Source organism: Gymnoscopelus microlampas, assembly GCF_963454915.1.
Source record: "Gymnoscopelus microlampas genome assembly, chromosome: 9".
NCBI lineage: Eukaryota > Metazoa > Chordata > Actinopteri > Myctophiformes > Myctophidae > Gymnoscopelus > Gymnoscopelus microlampas.
This window is the reverse complement of record NC_139946.1, coordinates 10,203,073-10,223,277: the sequence shown is the minus strand read 5'-3', so window position 1 is coordinate 10,223,277 and position 20,205 is coordinate 10,203,073. Positions and strand designations below refer to the sequence as shown.

Genomic DNA, 20,205 nt, shown 5'->3' with positions numbered 1-20,205 from the left:
CACGATATTAGCCTACAGTTCCCTTAAAACAAATCTGGTCTGTTAAGACTGTAGAAAGGTAATTTGATCATGAACCGTAATCACGTAAAAAGTAACACATACTTCAAAATAAGATTGAAGTCATGACTCATGAAGTGACCTGATTGTCGTCCTGTTGTTGTGATCTTTATAAACCGCCATGGTGTCCATGCATTTTCGACGGGGGATTAGCTCAAATGGTAGAGCGCTCGCTTAGCATGCGAGAGGTAGCGGGATCGATGCCCGCATCCTCCACTTAATTATTTTCTTTACGTTTGTATTTGTAACGGTCGTCATTTGACAGTGACGTCACACTTTAGCTCAGAAATAGTCAGAAATAGTATTTTTCAAGCAAATTTATATCACGTCTGAAGCTGACAATGTAATGCAAAATCCCTGATATTCCACAGGCTAGCCGACAACCAGAACATGCATTTGTATAATAATAATAATATCTCCAATTTATATAGCGGTGTTCTGAAGGGTCTGAGAGATTTCAGTGGGGAGGTATTAGTCCAAGAGCTAGTGGGGCCCAGAGTTTGACAGACAGACGCCTCACTTGCATCACTTGTGTCTCTCCGTCCTCATGTAAGTCTTACATGCAGTGTAGCTTGCCCAGAACTTTGCTCGCATCCCTAAACACTTAACCCTCTACATTGTGAAGTGAGATTTATCTAATTTGGTGCAGTAAAATGTTACCATATATGTTTATGGAAGATGACCTCACATGGTTTGAAAAGAAAAAGTGAACTGACCTACTGAGGTATTTGATTGGTGAACTTTCAGACAAAATGTATACATGCTCTGTGTTAATTGTAACACTTGCACCACCATTACACTATTAATGTCACGCACCCCCTAGAGGCAGCTTGCGTACCCCAGTTTGGGACTCCCTGCTCTAGACTTAGTGAAACTGGCTCGCGAGCCACGTTTTGTGTGCACGTGTTGTGAGCTTGTAGATCTGCTATTTTTGGCTAATGTTCCCCCCAGAATAATGGATGCTGGGTCAGCTTCAGCTCTCCAGGGCTGACTGACAGCACAGCTGAGCAGACAGCTGCAGTAGGATCCCTTGTGAATTCCTTCATGGAATTACAGAGCTGTTTGGAAAGGGCAGATTTGATTTAGAGATTTATTCACACACACAATGCATTTTCTAGCATGTGCAAGCAAGGCCAATGCCACACTTCAGCATGAAAAAACCTGCTGAGTGACACTGAATTAGATGACTCTGTCTGTCTGTCTGTCTGTCTGTCTGTCTGTCTGTCTGTCTGTCTCACACTTTCTCTCTCTCTCTTCCCTTTTTGATGGTGTCATGCTTAAAAGCTCAATACTTTCTAAAGAATATTATCAGCCTATAATACACATGTGCATTTATGCAAATACTAGTCTTAACAGTATCCAATTCCAAACCTCAAAACCACCATGCTGACAACAGTTTCAACATTTTCCAACCCCCTTTCATGATGATATTGTTTGTTTAAATGTTGATTCACGCTGAGATGCAAGCAACCACAAATCCCTAAAAGCCCTTTGTGACTGTCTAGACTGTTCTAAAACAACATTAAGCCTTTCTTTGAATTTTGCCTTAGTGTCCAATTATTTGTTAAAACGAAAAAAGAAGGAGAAAAAAAAGGCACTATCCATTTTGACTTTGTTTGTTGTGGGGAAACAAAATAGTATACAAAACAAAATCCCCCAAAATGTGTTTTGTGTATTTTTTACAGAGAGCAAGTTCAACGCAGAGTCGCAGACCCACAAAGTGATGCATAGCAGCATCACTGAGTAAAAAACATAAAATGGTACCGTGACAGACAAAAGAGAAATTGGAGGAGAATGGCAATCAGAAACAGTTGTTTCTTATCTGCAGATTTAAATTGAGGAAATGAACCCTCATTTTAAGAGCAATATAGGCTGGCAGGGGGACAGGAGTGGTGTCTTCTTCGGAAGTGTGGACTGAATTTGTCCACACTTCCGAAGAAGACACCACTCCTGTCCTAAGTGGTTGTATCATAATTTAATGATGATACAACCACCTAGCACACAATGGCATTACCTTCACAATCTTTGACAATTACCTCGAACATCACACACCCTTGCAGGTCCATTTTTACACAGAGTTAAATTAACACTCAGGAATTATTGTGCACTTCTGGTACGCTTCTCTCGTTCCAGGGAAAATGAACACCCTCCATTCTCCTCTACTCTAGTGTTTAAGTTCCCTCTACGTTTTATGCCTCCGCTGGCAACATCCGTGGCCAAAGGCATTATGTGTCATGATTTATGACTTCATCTGCTTGACCCAGGCCAGCACACACATGTGCATCTACGTAAGCATATTGATATCCGTGATACGATAACCATCAAGAACTTTATCAGAGTTACTGACGCACAATGATACAAGATGTATGTTCTATTCCTATCCATTCTGTTGTCCTTGTTTCATATCTTCTGGTCACGTCATGTGTCCACTGTACAATACTGTATATATTCTCTATGTGTGTATTAAACTTCAGAGCTTGTCGTGTGATACTGCCTGGTGTCAACTGGTTCTCCGCACGTGCGACTCAACAGAAACCTTCACTCACCACCACCCTTATAGATGGAGACTCTTAGGGACCATATGTTGGTCAACCGAAATCACAACATTATGTTTCCGGGTTGTCCGTATGTTGGTATACGAGGTTTACTCCGTATACAGATCTGTATACGGAGTAAACCTCATTTGCAAATGGCAATTTGTGCATGACACATTCAGTAAATAGTTGGAGACCAACATTTAAATGACAACACAAACCCATAGCTGTTGAGCAAAATAACTATATTTTAACATCTCAAACAAGGCATTTGAAATAAAGCATTAATGCATGCAATAATAATTATTTGTCCTTATTATTTGTAATTAAGGTGTCTTTCTCCTCGCTGTTTGGCAGACCTGTCTGCCCAGGGAAAGAAGAAACCTTTAGGAAGAAGTAGGGGTCACTTTGAACTCGCAGAGCTAACAAGCTGGGGATAGCTGCATAGATAAGGTTAGCTGCCAGCACACACCAAAATACATCATCTGGAATACGGAATGGAGCTGTAGTATGAGAATGGAGTGATCCTCCAATATGGGCCCACTGACACTGGGGGGAGAGAGAGAGAGAAAAGAGAGATGAGGCTGGTTCATAACAGCAGAACTCACCAACCCAGGGGTGTTTTGTTTTCTTTTTTTCACAAAGAGAAATACTGAAAAATGTGAGATACAAGTTTTGATGTCTCACATTTCTCCGGTGAGTAATAATAAAAAAATATATATATCTATATTTTACTCGTTGGAGAATCCAGTAAAAACCCAGAATCAAAAAACATTGCTTTTCAGGGGGAGAGCAGACCTTTAAAACCAGAGCTGTAATAACTAATGCTATATTGTAACTGGCATCACTAACACGCTGTCTGCTGTTTATTCTTGCGCTGTATTCGCACAAATGTCAGCTTATTTGATGGTTTTACTTTTCATATCCTCCCCCAGAAGAAAACGTACTTTGAGCCCTTCTTTTGCAGCCATTATAGTCTAAAGTTAGCGGTATACAGCACAGGGTCCTCATACAGAGGAGATGCTGGTGGGCACAGAGCAGCTGGCTGTTCACCGGAGTCTTTTGATTATCCAAGCATAAATCGCAAGGCTGCCATGGCCCTCTGTCAAACAGGGGAGAAACGGCTGAACACTGCAGGCAGCTCTGATCATGGGCTTCCTGTTCTCTCCAGTTCTTAAATCAGATCAATACTTCAGAGAGGAAAGGCCACCTGTCTGTATATTATACCAATACAGTAAGCCGGGCAAAGTATGATAGTCATTGGCTTTTCAGAGTGTGGACTCCAGGAACTGGATTAGGAAAAGGAGAGTTGACAAGGACAGTTAATGTATCAATAAATACTTAATTCAAGTCAGTGGAAACAACTGATGGAGAAGATAGGTGAGTCAGAGGCACGCCAAATAGGCTCTATATGCACAACAGCCATATTGGAAAGAAATTGGGCCTCTTCCTCACTTCCTTCACAGGTCTTACCAATGATACTAATTAAGGCTCTGCTCCATTCTGGTCAAACAGAGTCAGGGTGCTGATATTGTGCATGTTGGCTCACTAGAAACACTGAAGTGTGGTCCTTATGGTTCATTGAGGGGGTTCCAAATGGCCACTTAATTACGGGTGTTTAGTATCATTTACAGTAGACTGAAATATTGTGTCCTGATCTTTTTTCATCCATTATGTGTTTTTCCTAAAGTTCTTACCTGGGTCACGGCTCCAGCGAAGAAAAGGGTCCAGTCTGACATCCATGTGCATCGAGGCTTGAGGAGACCAAAGATAAATGCACCCATCATGGGAAGACCATAGAAGAAAAGGTGCAGCATCTAAAAGAACAGGATTGACATCATGAGAGATCTTTTGTATTCATATTTTCATATTACACATGCTCTTCATCAGTCAGCCACAGAATCTCCTGTACTTTTACTAAGGCTAGTTTACAGATATAGGAAATGTCTTGTGCCTTCTAATAACAGTAAAAGTTGGCACAGCCATCAACATCTGCCATCATCTACCTGCTCCACAGATGCTATTTACAATGTAGAGACAGTGCAGCACTGTGAGAGTCATGTTCTTTGACTTTTCCAGTACCTGCAACACCAACCAACCTGCAGGCCTGGATTACAGACTACCACACCAGCAGGTCACAGTACGTTAGGACTGCAGGGAAGTCTGTCAAATGTGCTGTATGCAACAACGGAGCACCCCAAAGAACTGTGCTGTCCCCTTTACTGTTCACCGTCTAAGAATTAGACAATGGACATGCCTGTCATCAGCGCAAATCAGTGTATGATCTACCCATATATGGACTGGACATGCCCGATGACCACACAAATCGGCACTGAGAGAGGGAAAGAGATTGTTACATCTAATTTGTATGTAACTATATTCAGGGCCTATGTCACAGCGTTATTAAAATTCCCATCCAGTTGATTGCTTTGGCATTTCAAAAGCAGGTTGGGTGAGCAGCCTGTGTGATGTCATGAGTTTGACTATCAGGGGAACTGATGCTGATGAGTTTTACCTGGGGGATGGTTCAGAGTGATTCATAGATTGACAGAGACACGCAGGAACGCGGTCATGCACGGAGAGGCACAGCAGTGCTTAGTGCCAGTGGGACATAAGGACCCAGTTGTGTTATAAGGAATACATGCTGTGCAAAGACATTATTATTGAACCCATGTTCCTTAGAGTTTGTTTTAGGCGCTATAAGTGGTTTGAAAAAAATAAGGTACAGTGTCTAAAGACTGCATCTCTACCCTGATTTGTTTCTAAGCCCCTGATCATCACTCCAAAAGACAGTTAATACAGCACATTCTCATCCAGCACTTAAGCTTCTCAACGGAAGACTGAGAGGCACACCCTCAACCACGTTCTCTTCTCTCTCCTCTCTTCATCTATCTCCCATATTACTCGCATCCCCACATTCAAAAGATTCTCTACAAACATTTGCACACTCAGCACAAACTGCAAGTCATGCATAAGGGTCATGGACTTCAACTTAAAATATTTGGTGCATGAAAGCCAGCTTGCTGCCATATAATGGCTTCAAATTATGTCTTTTCATCCTAGGCCTGTGGTCCAGAAGAATTCTAATGAGCTGCGTTGAACCCAGTGTCTGAGAGACAATCATCATATGCCCTTCAGTCTTATCGTGGGAGTGTTCCAGTGCTGTCAGTTCGCCATCACGTCACACCATGTGGTTAATCGTCATAACTGATGAAAAAGGTTGGTCAATGCAAGAACGGTGTAACCCTGTGCAATCCTGTGCAACACAGACCTCCTCATTCACATGTCATGCACACAAGCTCGCTTGCACGCATACTCACACACACACACACACACACACACACACACACACACACACACACACACACACACACACACACACACACACACACACACACACACACACGCGCGCGCATGCACGTACGCACGCACGCACACACGCGCACACACGCACAAACCTAGATTTTAGAACATTCCGGAACATACCACACATACAAATACTCTCACAAGAAAATGATAAACACACATAGATAAACATGACAATAATCAAATGTATTCTGAAACACTTATAGGCAGGACTCACTTTCACACGCAGACATGCACGTCTCACGCACGCACACCACCCAGTGAGTTGCTGATGTGAGGCTTTGGGGAAGGATTAGATGATCAACTTCTCTGCATGTTGTATGTCTGTCTGATCTATGACTTACATTGTGCCTGGACAGCAGTCACGACACGCTCTTTTGATAACCAATTGACACGGCTACATGCTCCCAACAAAGCACAACTAAAATTACCAGCACCACACAGGGTCAGCAGAAGGAAAAGAAAACAGCAGTGAGAAATGACACTACACGTCTGTAGTCACAAAAAGTCTGCTTCCACGCTTAAACACATCAGCGAGAGACAAGGATCCACTGGCCTCTTACACTTTACTCATTGTTGCTGTAATGATGAGGAATGGCTCTGTAATCAGCTGTGTGAGGGGAAAGAGTGGGGCAAGCACAGCTTCCAGTCCATCTCTGAGTACAGGTTCCACTATTAGGCTGGTTATTTAAAACATACTGTATAAGGGAGTGGGCTATAAACCACCTTCAACATGGCATCCATATTTTTGGGCATGCTTGTTATTATAGGTCAAAACATTCAAAAGATTTCTAAATTTGTGAAAAATAAAAAAATAAAACAGACAGACAGACAGAGATAGCGAGGGGGAAAGGGGGATACAGAATAACAGATGTGTCTGTGAGTGTGAGACGGACATGGAGACCTCAGCCCCTAGCACTTTTCTCTCCATGTATCCCTTCGTGTCAGCTTTGTTCAATAGATTTATATATGTTTTTGTTTCTTACATTAGATTTGTCTTTTCTTGACCACAAATGTGAAGAATGTTATTTAGATGTTGTGAGAGATGCTGGGTTCAATTGTTTATGTGGTAGTGGTATCCTAGTTTCTTTGAGGCTTAACATTGTTATCTCTGCACTCTACTTATGTGACTATTTACCTTATCATTTACTGACAAGTCTTCATGCTGACTGTGCTTATTCCAATCTCACACTAAAGGGAGCGGCCATGATCTGGTACCACTCAAATTTACGTGCTGTATCCATTTCTGACTAATAAAGTATTCAATCAATCAATCAAAAAGTCACTCTTGATAAGAGTGTCTCTGCTAAATGGCTAAATTGTAAATCGCAAATTGAAAACGTGATTCAGTAAAAAGAGAGATTTACAGATAGAGAGAGAAGAAAAACCCACCATAACTCTGGGGAAGCCCACAGGATCCTGCAGGTAGGGTTCATATTGCTTCAGGTACATGGCACAGGCCTCTAGAGGGGAGTCAAGAGCCACCTGCATGCATGCACATACCGAAAGTTTTGGATACATGAATTAAGATAAAACATTAATATGATTGAGTGCCCAACAAATCATTGTAATGACAAAAAAATACTTTGCATAATCTGCACATCATTGCACAATCCTTTAATACTTAAATAATAATAATAATAATAATAATAATAATGATAATAATAATAATAATAATAATAATAAACACATAATTCTCCTGTGTGGCTCAATTAATTGACCATACAATGTCGATCTGAATCTTTAAAACGACTCCATGGATAATTCCTCTTACAAATACTAATACAGCCTAAATGAACTATACACACACAGTATGTATCATCACACATACAGATGAATCTGTCATCATGGTCCAGACTTGAACTTCATTTTAGAGACTTCATTTTACTGACACGTATCGATTCTGTCTGTCTGTCTGTCTGTCTCACTCACCAAGCCCCTGAGAATGGTGAAAGCCATGGCAGCTACCAATAGCAGTACCAGCACTAGATCCATGGGCCGCCAGATGAGTTTCATGCACTGTGCTTGCTGGGCCTGAAGGGAGACACCAACATAAGGTCAAACTCCAAGGCCAAGATTGTGGTTTCAGTGTGGTGCTCTTAAGAAATATTGAAAGATGATGAAGGAGGTAGTTTGGAATAAGTAGGTTGGATTCTGCTTGTATGTATTTAAACCTGGGGTTAAATATGCTCTAGCTTCACACAAGGTTCAAGGTTGTTACGTCTTTGTAAAAAAAATCCCCTTTCCTTGTAGCAGCATTAAACAATAAAATAATTAGAAAAAGAAAGCAATGTCTATACAATATAGACATTGTATCATATATATATATATATAAACACAGTGCACAAGGTTATCAACAGGTTATCAACATCCAATGTAAATATTGTGGGCATGCAGATGCTGTAAATTGACCTGTGCCAGTGACCTTGTCACACCTTCTCAAACTAGCAATTTTGTTTACATCTCTTTTTATTTCCACTGATGGTATCCTTTACTCACATTGTATCCACCAGTAAGTTGTTTATCCCCGGACCTTGAAAAAATCAGGATGGCGCCCCAAACAGGCATCAAAAGGAAGAGGAAGTTGATCCAGAAGGCTGGACGGATATCTGACCCGTATCTACCTGCAAGAAAGAAGGGGGAATGGGAACCATTCTTAAGGCCACCAACTTGGTTCTCAAATAATGCAACGTGGAGCAGTCTAACCTATTTTTAAACTGTTGTCACACTTCTAGGTTAAAATGGCGAATTAATGCAACCTCTGTCAAAGTTCACATTAACATACGTTCAAGCACTTGTTTCAAGTACGCACACGCGCACACACGCACACACACACACACACACACACACACACACACACACACACACACACACACACACACACACACACACACACACACACACACACACACACACACACACACTTCTCAGAGCGGAATTCATTTCTTCCTGTTAAAGTCTCCGTTGGAGCAAATGCATGCGTCTAAAAAAACAAAACAAAGTGAGAAACACTTTGCCGATGGGCAAGTTTGATCATCTGACACTCGCGTATGCAGCTTGAAACGCCAACAACAGATGCTCTAAGTCTGTTTTCAGCTTCGTGTTCTGGGTTGCGATGCCAAGCAGGGCTATATGTCTGTATTGTGTTGGCAAGCTGACACTGATGCTACAAGGCCGTGCAGATGTTCTGTTGATTAGAGCCTTCACTCTGGGACTTTTAGATGGGAAATGGAAGATGAGGCTCACCTGCGACGATCCCAGCAATAAACACACTCATGTTGGCACTCAGAGAGCCAGCCCAGAACAAGCCAAGGGTACGATAGGACTTTCTATGAAATAAAACAGATGGACGTACATGATGACTTGCACATGGATGATCATACCATTGTTTAGATACAACACAATAGCGCTAACTGCTTTTAATCTGAATACGGCAATATTAATTAATTTGCAGGTGATATCTCCAGCCCATGCTTCACAGACAACACATGGCACAGACGTGGCGCTCAAGGACTTAATGTGCTACAATCTGTATGGGATCAAAGGATGACTTCCTGCGAGATGAGGCCTACTGTTTGTTCTCCCTCTGGGAAAGGGTTGTGGGTGATTTAAACAAGATCTCATTTCCATCACAGTATCAGCCCTGAGGCATTTCTCTCTCTGAACTCAACTCACTGATGTCAGTTTTTGCAACTAGCTACAGTAGCTAGAGAAATATCTCTTTATTTTCTCTTTTCCTTCTCACCAGCTGAGTGTATGGATCATCTGGGATGAAGGAAACTGACAAATCCTTCCACAATAACTCTTTGTTCACTTCACTGCACATTTTGTTAGTCAAAGAACATAAACAATGTGAAAGCAATGGAACCAGTCGACACCAGAGACCTGTGTACTTATGTATTATTTGAAAGGATTAGCCTGCTCGAATCCACACCTGAGAAAAGTAACCTGCAATGGTACGGAGGCTTGCAATTTGTGAAGTCTCCTGTTTACTTTGTTTTACTTGTGTTTCAAATCACATCGCCATCTATACAGTATCTCAGAGTATGAATGTTGATGCAGTGTGCTCACATATTTAACCACTTAGTGTTACCCTAATGTCCCTATACTTGGGAATGTCATAATAGGTGAACATAACAAATCTACGAGCTCACAAAGCGCCACAACACAATGCGTTGTGAGCTTGTATTGACTCCAGTCAATGAAGTATAGGGATTAAGTGGTTAATGTACTGTAGTGAAGTGACAGAATTACTCGTATCAGAGATCTACCAATATGTCTGATGGCATCTACAGTATATTCAATGTATGGGCTAGGCTATGGAAGAAATGGATGCAAACAAACTTAGGCTAAGCCAACTGCTTTGAAAGCCAATCATGATACCGTCCCAATATGCAGTTCTGCCCCTGCAAGTCTTTGCATTGGTTCTGTATTGTGATTCCTCTTTAAATATCCAAATTGTTTCTACAATGTTCAAGCCTCTACATTGAATTTATATGTCACCAAGCGTATTGGAAGGCGGAGGTCTCCGATACATCTAGCTACGTGAGACTGCAGAATGACTGGCACTCACCTGTCTGTTATCTTACTGATCATCATCAGGTACATGATGAAATGGACTATTCCATCCCAGTAACACATCATGATGGCATAGGATGTGCCCAGATAGGGTTCTCCCTAAAACATTGACATGAACATGCATCGTTTAGACTTCGGTTACAGACAAACCTGAGGTTAATATATTTGGGTAATATAATGTGTTTTTTCACTTTTAGCACCATATGCTATTGGGGTGCCTGAAACCCCTTGTGCTGCTGATTTTCTGGCCGATATTCCCAATGAGATCTAAATATCAAATGGTTAAGACAATTTTGAATAGAAGAAGAAAGGAAGGAAAAGCAATTTCTATGATGGGCTATTGTAAGTCCAGAAACAAACTTCCTTGTATATTTGCATCAATATATTGTCTCTTTAACACAGTGTAGCTTTGACAGTAAGAAACTCACCGTTTTCCGGTAGAAATCCATGAACCCAGAAACAATGCCATCATACTCCAAGGCACTCGTCAAGTCAATTATACATGTAAAAGAGAACTCTGCAAACACTGCAAAGGAAAGATCAACATAAGTGGTACCAAAAAAAGTATAATCAGAAAAAACAGAAAAAAGTGGACATCAGAAATAATGCTTTGTTTTGAAAACTATTTCAAAGGCAATTTAATTCCTCTATTAATGTGGATTAATGTGTCTTCAGTCTTTCAGCATCCTTGGGTGTATTTAACATTGCACCACATCTCAGCACAACAACAGAACCTCATTCAATTACAGTATAGCTGCAGAATTCAAATGGTGAAATCTTGGCGTGTTAAAGCAGCTTATAGATGGTTTGAGCTAAATGTATTTCAGCATGTGATCATGTTTTTGATAGATAGCATTTCTCTCTTTCATTTAATGACTCAATCTGCAAAAAAAAAAGAATACATCATAAAGAACTCTGTACTATAGCTTTTAGTTCACAAACGTGTGGAAATTTGAAAGACTGATAGGTAAAACGGTGGTGGTTCTGCTGATACCCAACACCGTACAGCAAGAAAATGCCTTGGATGATGTCTACACAAGAATGCTACAAATGGCACTTGTAAAATTGGCAGACCACATCACTGTAATACTTGCGTTTCTGTATTATCCTGTGAGGTCTTATTCGATTAATATAATATATCAAATAGCATCTCTTTTAGCATCTACTGGTACACAAAGCCAGACAATTTACTTTGATCTACATCTCCATAGTCTGAAAACATGACACTATACTGTATGAGAAATGGGTTTAATACTGTAGGAAAGAGTGTAAAAGTCCATGTAAAATGAAGATCTGTGGTCTGAACATGGCAGGATATCCTTATAGTGTCACATTATAGTGTCACGCTGGTCACTATCCCTGTCCGTCCTGTATATCTGGACTCTAACAATGGAGACAGGAGGGGAATTATGGTTCTGTATCATACAGAAAAGCCAGACAAATCGCTGACCTCATCCATCTGGTTCTCTATAACAGCACTGGCATGGCCTCAGGCACCAGTTGTATCACCTCTTTTTTGGTCCATTGGCATAGCCACTGGCATTGGCCACACGTCTGCATGTTTGCAAAGGTGCCCTTGGCTAGAAATGGAGATAATGGTTTGACATGTAGTCATACGTACGATATGACAAGGAATGGTGCTGGGATGGATGAATCCTTGTTGAATCCCATTATAAGAGCACTGTACTGTATGTATAATGTTCCAAGTGTGTTAACTTTATTCTTTTACAATGCAAAAGAGAGCATAGGATGACGTTTATTATGTCATCAAAATGAGAATATTCTATTTGTAAGTGTGCCGCTGCACTCTGTCCAGTGCATCATCCTAAGAAACTTATCAATCAATCAATTAATTAAAAAGAGGGATGCACCCATTCCTCTCTCATTTTCAATGACTTTCTAATTACACAGCAGCCTGGAATGCCTTGTATGGGATGAGGACAGTGTGGAAATCTGACATAGGCGATGACTGTTCGTGGCTACAGTAGAATCAGTAGTACTGCTGTACAGGGCCGAGACATGGATGCTCACACTCACAGTAGCTTACAGAAGGAAAAGGCCCTGGATGGCGTCTACACAAGAATGGCAAAAGGCACTTGTAGCATTCAGAAACTCAAGCAGATCAGTACACAATCTCTCTGGAGTCATGTGATCAAGAAGTTTCAATCAGTTTCTTTCTGTGGTTTCCTTGAATCATGATGCAACTCCCCATATAGGCGCCACCCATTTCTGTCAAACAAGATTTTCCATAATTTTGCGTTTTCTTCAAAACATACTTTCTGTGTTACTGCTCCTACAGATTTTGTCAGAAACTCATGCAAATCGGTACACATTCTCTCTGGAGTCATGTGATCAAGATAGATGTACCCCATGACTGACACAGCTCTGGGTAGGCAACCCGGCCTGGTGGAGATCTGCACTCCAAAGAGCACACTTGTCTAGTATACAATACATCACCCACGTGCACTCTTACAAAAAAGAAGTGTTGAACATTTGTGTTCACACAAGGCTTAGGCACACTGTGCCAATTATGTAGACTCTAGTAGAAGGTCTCAGAAACTCACTGGTGCAATGATGTAAGAGGAAACTTAACCACTTAAACCCAACTTGGTTGACCGGAGTCCCTCTGGGCTCTATACTAGTGACTTTTCTGTTTTCACTAAACTTTAATTATCTTCGCTGAAAATAACCGATCTACACATTCACCACACGTTGAGCAGTGAGCTTGTAGATCTGCAGATTTCTGCGAAGGTTTTTCCCAGAATAGGGATCTGGGGTTTATTTAAGTGGTTAAGTTGAGAGGGTGGAGCACATTTCAGAAAAATGCCACAGAAATACCAGTCTGGGTTTAGCTTCTCTCTGAGCCTGATCAGTGTAAGCCTCTTTCTACTATGTGATGAATGAATACACAATGAAAACTATTCATGCTGTCGTTCCAATACGGCGAGTAAGAGAAAGTTCTCGAACCCTTTATTGGGCACTGGAATCAGCCCAAGAACATTGCAGAATTTCAAAATAGCCACTATAAAACAAAATCTATTTTAAGCACATTGGGAAATACATATAATTGTATACAATACCAAAGAATAAAACATCCTTAGGTGGGTTTCCTCGAGTGATGATGAAGTAGAACAGAAACACCACAACCAACACAGCAATTGCAACTTGCAAGATCACATAAGGCCTGGGAAGGAGAGAGAACAAAATGTTATCTGTAAAGTGTAATAGCACTTCTAACACTTGCAACCTGTTGTCCTTATTTTGGGCATGTTATTGGTGAAACCAATCAATGGTCAACATTTTTCTAAATATTCCAAATATTTTCACAAATCTTCTACAGCTTGTGGAAGATTTGTACAAGCTGTAGAAGATTTGTGAAATATTTGGAATATTTGGAAAAATGTTGAAGCTTTCAGTTATTTTTTTTAAACAGGGCTTAAGTGTTTTAATACAACCTCAGTAGGACTGCTTGCATTTTATACTTTTTAGAGGGCCCATCTCCCTCTGATTTTCTGCCTCATTCTCTTCTCTAATTAGTTTCTCCCTGGGAAGTTGTGGCAGTCTCCTCTGTGGTAGTAAATTACTGAACAATGATGAATGGAAATACAGAGAGAGCGATAATTATGCCAACACTCCAAGTGTGAATCGGTGGGGGGAAATGCAGAGGTGTGAGGGAAAGACAGTGACAGACTCTGGTCTCCAGTGACGACTGGGAGCCTGCTAGTTTTGTACATTTTTGGGGTCCTCAGGGATCCTAGAGAGACAGTGGTCTCAAATTGGATTCACCCAACCAAGAAATCTGAGGTTCCTTTTTTTTTTATATACAGAGGTGAAATATTAACTTATATTCCAAGGACAAATTCTCCACATTGTCAGCTGTGTCTTGTTGGTCAGAACCATCATGCCTGCTTAATGTGCTTGTCTATATCACAGAGCTGGTTTTGGTTCTGATTAAGTATTGCTTGCACAGCCCTGAGAAAGAAAACAATCATTGTACCTAATATCAGCTTGACAATTCGAGATATCTCTGCCAACGGTATGAATGATGCAAGGCTATGTAATATTTTTAAACTGTCAGTTAACTAACTAGCCTGAACACAAAATGCAGCCTTAGTTGGACATGGTTATCAATATTGGCAAAAAACGGCGGTATACTATCAGGACCTCAGCCAATAGGAATCTTGCAAAAGATCCTGACACCAAGAACATTCCCTTACTGTATTGCTCCAGCAGCGTTCAAGTGGATAAAGACATAATCCATCATTTGCCAAGGTGTGGAAAGCAGCAAGCTAGGGCCATGTTAGTATAACTTTGCCCTCCATGTTTATCAGTCAAAAGTACCACTGCCTTACAATGGAAAAGATTCATGTGCTCAAGGCTTCCCCTGGTAAACAAAATTACTTTTGTAGAAATGTACAATCTACTCACTGTATGCACACAAAAGCCAAACAAATGTTGTGAGGCCAAAGGGAAGCTCCTCAGTCAATCTCCAATTCAACACCACAGTAAGATTTATGCACACAATACTGTTTGTTTGCAGAGCGGAAGAGCAGCAGCCACCAGGCATAATGTATGGCATTGTCAGGAGCAATTTATCAAACTCTTCTGCGCTGTCTATTGATTGTCAAGTCAAAAGAGTGCCAGCTAGTTATTATAGAGGTTTGTCAGCAGGGAGAACTGGGTGGGCGAAGTAGAACATGTATCGTCACCCTACTTTTTAACTACACTAGTTACTGCTGCAAACTGCTCATCATCAGTTGCAGGGTTTAAGACATCATTTCCTATAATAAGATCAAATGGATTCAATTGAATGTACAGTATATTTCAATGAGAAATTAAAGGTCAATTTGAACGTTCAGATAAACCCCCCATAAACCACATTGTATGAACTGAAAGTATTCGGTTCCCATCCCATCTTTGACATTAGTAATTTAAACCTTTCCTCGCTACAAGGATTTACATACAGCGAAAGAAGGAATTGGTTAATGCCATATCTGCAGTTTAAACTCAAGAGCATTAGTTTCTTCAACATGGCCAGGGATTTATTCACATGCTGTCACATGCATATATAAATTAATTTGTATTAATACTTATATTTTGAGCTTATAGTGTCCTCAAGTGGTGGTAAAATATACTGTCCATTATGAAATAATTCTAAGAGCAATACCTTTACCAACACATTACATTTAATGTACACAAATACGTTTCAGTTGAGTTTTATCGATTTTTGTTGGTCCCTTGCAAAGCTGTTTTATGATTTGGACTAAGCTAATGGCTTGGAAATTTGAGTTATCTTCACAGACAAACCATGTTATTAAAAGAGCAATAAGAAAATACAAATTTGACTTACTCTTGGAGTTCTACATTGGTATTCATTGCATAAAGTACACCAAGTGCAGTGAATGAAAATAAGAATACTAAGGTCTCCATCTCTTCAAATGTTTCTTCACCCTTTCCCAGTTGAACTCCAAGCACAACTGAAAACACAATACATCATTGTATGTCCATGTAATTGGTAATGAACAACAATATAACTTAGGACATAGGACTAACAAAGCATCAAAAAAACAAACAAAAACATTGCAAAGTTTAATCATCATGATCATCATTCTCAGCACTGTAAGGAAACAAATTAAATTAAATATGATTTAAATGCCAAAGTGCAACAATTATCTGATCAATGAAAAAGAAAACAGAACATGCCCTTACCGTCTGGCTAGTCTTTTGGTGGTCTAATCACATATGGCAAGCCTGAGGCAGACACAGACTTAACAGGGGGGATAATAAACCAAAGACAAAGAAGCTTTTTGGTGCAAGTTGAGCAAGTTATGCAATTTGTCAGAGATTTACATAAGTCGTATTACAGTGTAAAGTCACATTCTTCTGTGTTTGGCAATGTGTTGTAGGCTAAGAATAGGATTAAAACACTGGTTTAATTATTATATATACAGTTATTATTGCACATGTTCTATTTTCAGTCAATGGATTTATACACATGACGTGCAGGCAAATCATCGCAATATTGAATTAATTTGTCAGTTCATTACTATGGGACTTAACAGGGTCATGCCTATGTTCTCTCAGCCCTATGTTCCCTCAGGTTAGGGTTTAAGGCCCGTTCAAAGTCCCTAGATGGGTCTGAAACTTTACGTATCCTTACGTCCGACTATGAATGATACTGTGGTATCTGACCATAGCGGACCGGTAGAAATAAGAATCCATATCCGGGAGAGAATAAGTCAACGCTCAGAGTCCGAGTTTACATTCTCAAAACAAAGAGTCCTTTAGCAAACCATACATCCAAGTCCAATCGTCATATGGCGCATCTTGTTCATAGAATATGCTTCACTGAACGTGACATCTGGGTGTACCCAAAAACACAGAGTCCCGTTTGCTTCTATTACAAGTCATTATATACTAAAACAGTTAACATAAATAGACTATCTTCAGTCTGTGACTGTCAATCACAAATGCTTGGGCCCGCCCCTTCTTAGTCAGCACAATTGAATATAGCATCTGCCTTGATTCGAACACATTATTCCCTTAAACCTTATCTATAGAACTGTACTTAACAGTAACATGTCTGATGTGGTATAAATGATAAGACAATTAAAGTTACTTAAAAGAAACGCATCATTAATCTCGGATTTAAGAGACAGAATGATCATGTTATCCTACTATAAAGGGTTTTTCCCTCGGCCCTATTTTACTAAAACGTAGTCCTATATTTATCTGTGAATTTAGAGAAGATTAGTAAGCATTTAAGTTTGTTCCACCCAAGTAGAGAGCAGTTGTCAGTGTTAACGGGCACTATTGCCTATAGTTTAGACTGCGCTTAGCTCAGCCTGATTCCACGTTTAGACTCACATCCAAGACACAGGACAGAACAGCTGAAGGTGTCACCTTGACCAATTCACTGCATCTAGTAGCCACTGCTAGAACCTCCCCAAATAGCGACTAGTGACTTTTATGGTTTTCACCTGTTTATGAGACACTCTACCGGCTTTGTGCTTATAATGTACTAATATCATAACAATTTCATATTCCACAAGCACAGGACCCGATATGACACGACAATACTTTAGACTTGGGTGTAGGGGTTAGGCTTGGGGTTAATGTTAGTGTATTTTATACATGATTTATTTTTTTCTTTTAAATACAGATACAAATCTACAAGCTCACAACACATTGCAATGTTTTTGAGCTTGTGGATCGGCTATTTTCACCATTTATTTATGTAAAAAAAAAATATTTTTTTAAAGAAAATGTTGCCTTTAATGACATTCCCAAAATAGGGATGCCAGGTTTCAAGTTGTTAAATTAGCTGTAGCTATGAATCAAATTGAAGCCTGTAGTGAACCTCTTCCTGTAGAGTGCGCCAAATTCAAACTTTTATACCACAGGCACAACAACACTCTGCTGGTGGGCTCAGAATGGAGAGCGTGTGTAATCACCTCACCATTATAGTAGTAGGCCGACTGTACAGTTAATGGCTATAACCGTTATATCCATTTTGTTACGAATTATGTTACGAATCAACATTGCAAACATACCGTGCACTGACATGTGAGACAGGGAGCCTACTGTTGCATTGAACCATAGCTTTATCTGACATAATTAAGCTGAATAAGAGAAGTGATTTTCACCCAGCTCCAGCATGATTTGTCAGGACATGCATCTCTTCCAAAGGTGTGTCCTTTTCATACTCAATTAACAACCCCGTAACTGTTGAAGAACAATACAATATATACACAGGGGGCAGACAAAGCAGTGTCCCTATATGTCTTATCCATTATCAGATTATTTCATGAGCCCCACCTTGTACTTCATCATGCCCCGACACACTCTGTGCCAATACCCTGCTCCTACCACCCCCTTTGTGGGGGGAAAGGGGGACTGTTATACCAGGAAAGCAGTGTCCGACTGTGTTTACTGGAAACAACTGGAGCTCTTCCAATAGTAGCTATCGCTCAATAACTCAGAGTGGACGGATGGATGCCAAAAAGAGAACAACAACCAGGAAGAGGATAAACAGATACTGTAGACCATACATCTTTAACACGAGAGTCAAAATAAAAGCAAACCAAAGCTTTGCCCAGTACATAGCATTTTCTGGGAACTAGTCCTGGTTATAATATGAAATTAAAGTATGCAGTGCATAAATAGGAAAATGCAGCACATGTAGGGGTGTCATGTCAAAAAAATGCAAGAGCTATATAAGGAGTTAATATCCGATATGGCTTACCCTGTCCTAATCCTATACCTCATTGAGAGTGGGGAATGTGTGGATGTAAACGTCATTGGTTAAAGGAAACGGCTCCAAACTCTTCATTAAAGAGATAATTAAATGAGTTTGCCTTTGCTGATAACTGTTTATTAGGCTAGTTATAAATCAATCCCTTCTTGTGCAGGGCCATGGATATTAGTTTTTATGTAATGAATCATAGCCCATTGAGACTGAGCATACTAATTTATAGTCTGAATGTCTAGTGATAAATTACAATATCTTTTATGAGAAAAATCATTGATCGTGCAGCAGCTATAAACAAATTAGGCAAGTGTGAAGCTGAATATGCATAATATCTGTCAGCACAAGAGCAGACGCAAAAACACACTTTATTCCATTGCTTTGATTCTGGTAGACATCTGGCAGGATGTTGCAGCCTGGGGTGCATGATCTGTGAGGTGCAAATTCTTATAGAAATTGTCACGCTTCAATATGAAGTCAGATGGCTATAGGTTAAACACAGAATATAATATTATCTGACATAACCTTCAGGACAAATTCAAATGTATTTACTCAACTTTCAAACAAAATAGAATTGTGGATGTGTTTGTGTTATGACTACTTTACACCGCAAAATATATGCAGGCCAAATCTAGCATATTTTAATTCTGAAGTGCAGTGTTAGGTTGGTTGGTTTAATGACAAACACTGAAATGTTTTAGTAGTAATGTGTGGATATAGGTAAAATAGGCACTTTTGCTAAGTGGGCACTAGAGAGAACTAGACACCTTTACGAAGTGAGCACTGGTGAACTTTGTCTTAAGCATTGATCTTCATTATTTTAACTAGGGCAATGCCTGTTGGGAACGAATGCCCCTTCTGTTATACATGTTGTAACTTGTACCCATTGTCAGAGTACTCAGTGCAGTACTTAGACCAGTCTATGATGTCATAATGATAATGATAATGAATTTATTTGTTTAGCACTTTTCCAAACAAGGTTATGAAGTGCTTTACAGACAAGATTAAAAGCGCAGCAAGATAACCAAGAAGATACAAAACAGCAAAGTAAAATCTGAGAATGAAACCAATAATAATCAGACAGATTTCTAAACACATTACATGTCATGTTAAACATCATTGCTGAAAACGTACACATTCTGGGAACTATGTTTTACTGAATTGTAGAATGGACCACTACTGTTTTTTTCACCATATCTAAGTTATGATTTTATTGAAATATCGGGCCTTAAATGTAATAAAACAACGTATTACATGTATTTGGCCCCTCATTTGTAAAATAAATACGCTATACAAAAGAAATAAAACAAAGTGGTGTTATCAGGGGCCCATTGTTCCCTTTTATGTCCCATAACGGACCTGAAATCGCCCTACTACTTTAGTGACTCATTTTGTCCAAAACTCCAATACTGTTATGTGTAC

At 40.0% G+C, this 20,205-nt stretch overlaps 1 protein-coding gene across 1 annotated transcript; it reads right to left on the bottom strand.

The window, feature by feature from the left end:
* Positions 1 to 2,894: 2,894 nt before the first annotated feature.
* Positions 2,895 to 16,343, bottom strand: tm6sf2b (transmembrane 6 superfamily member 2b; the record flags this gene model as incomplete). Its single annotated transcript, XM_084065953.1, has 11 exons — positions 16,245 to 16,343; positions 15,886 to 16,012; positions 13,616 to 13,719; positions 10,964 to 11,061; positions 10,531 to 10,634; positions 9,204 to 9,286; positions 8,457 to 8,581; positions 7,890 to 7,991; positions 7,350 to 7,442; positions 4,289 to 4,408; positions 2,895 to 3,140 (listed from the first exon to the last, which is right to left on the bottom strand). The coding sequence occupies exons 2-11, from the start codon at positions 15,963 to 15,965 to the stop codon at positions 2,895 to 2,897; spliced, it is 1,155 nt and encodes a 384-aa protein (XP_083922079.1). The 5' UTR covers positions 15,966 to 16,012; positions 16,245 to 16,343.
* Between the last annotated feature and the right edge of the window lie 3,862 nt (positions 16,344 to 20,205).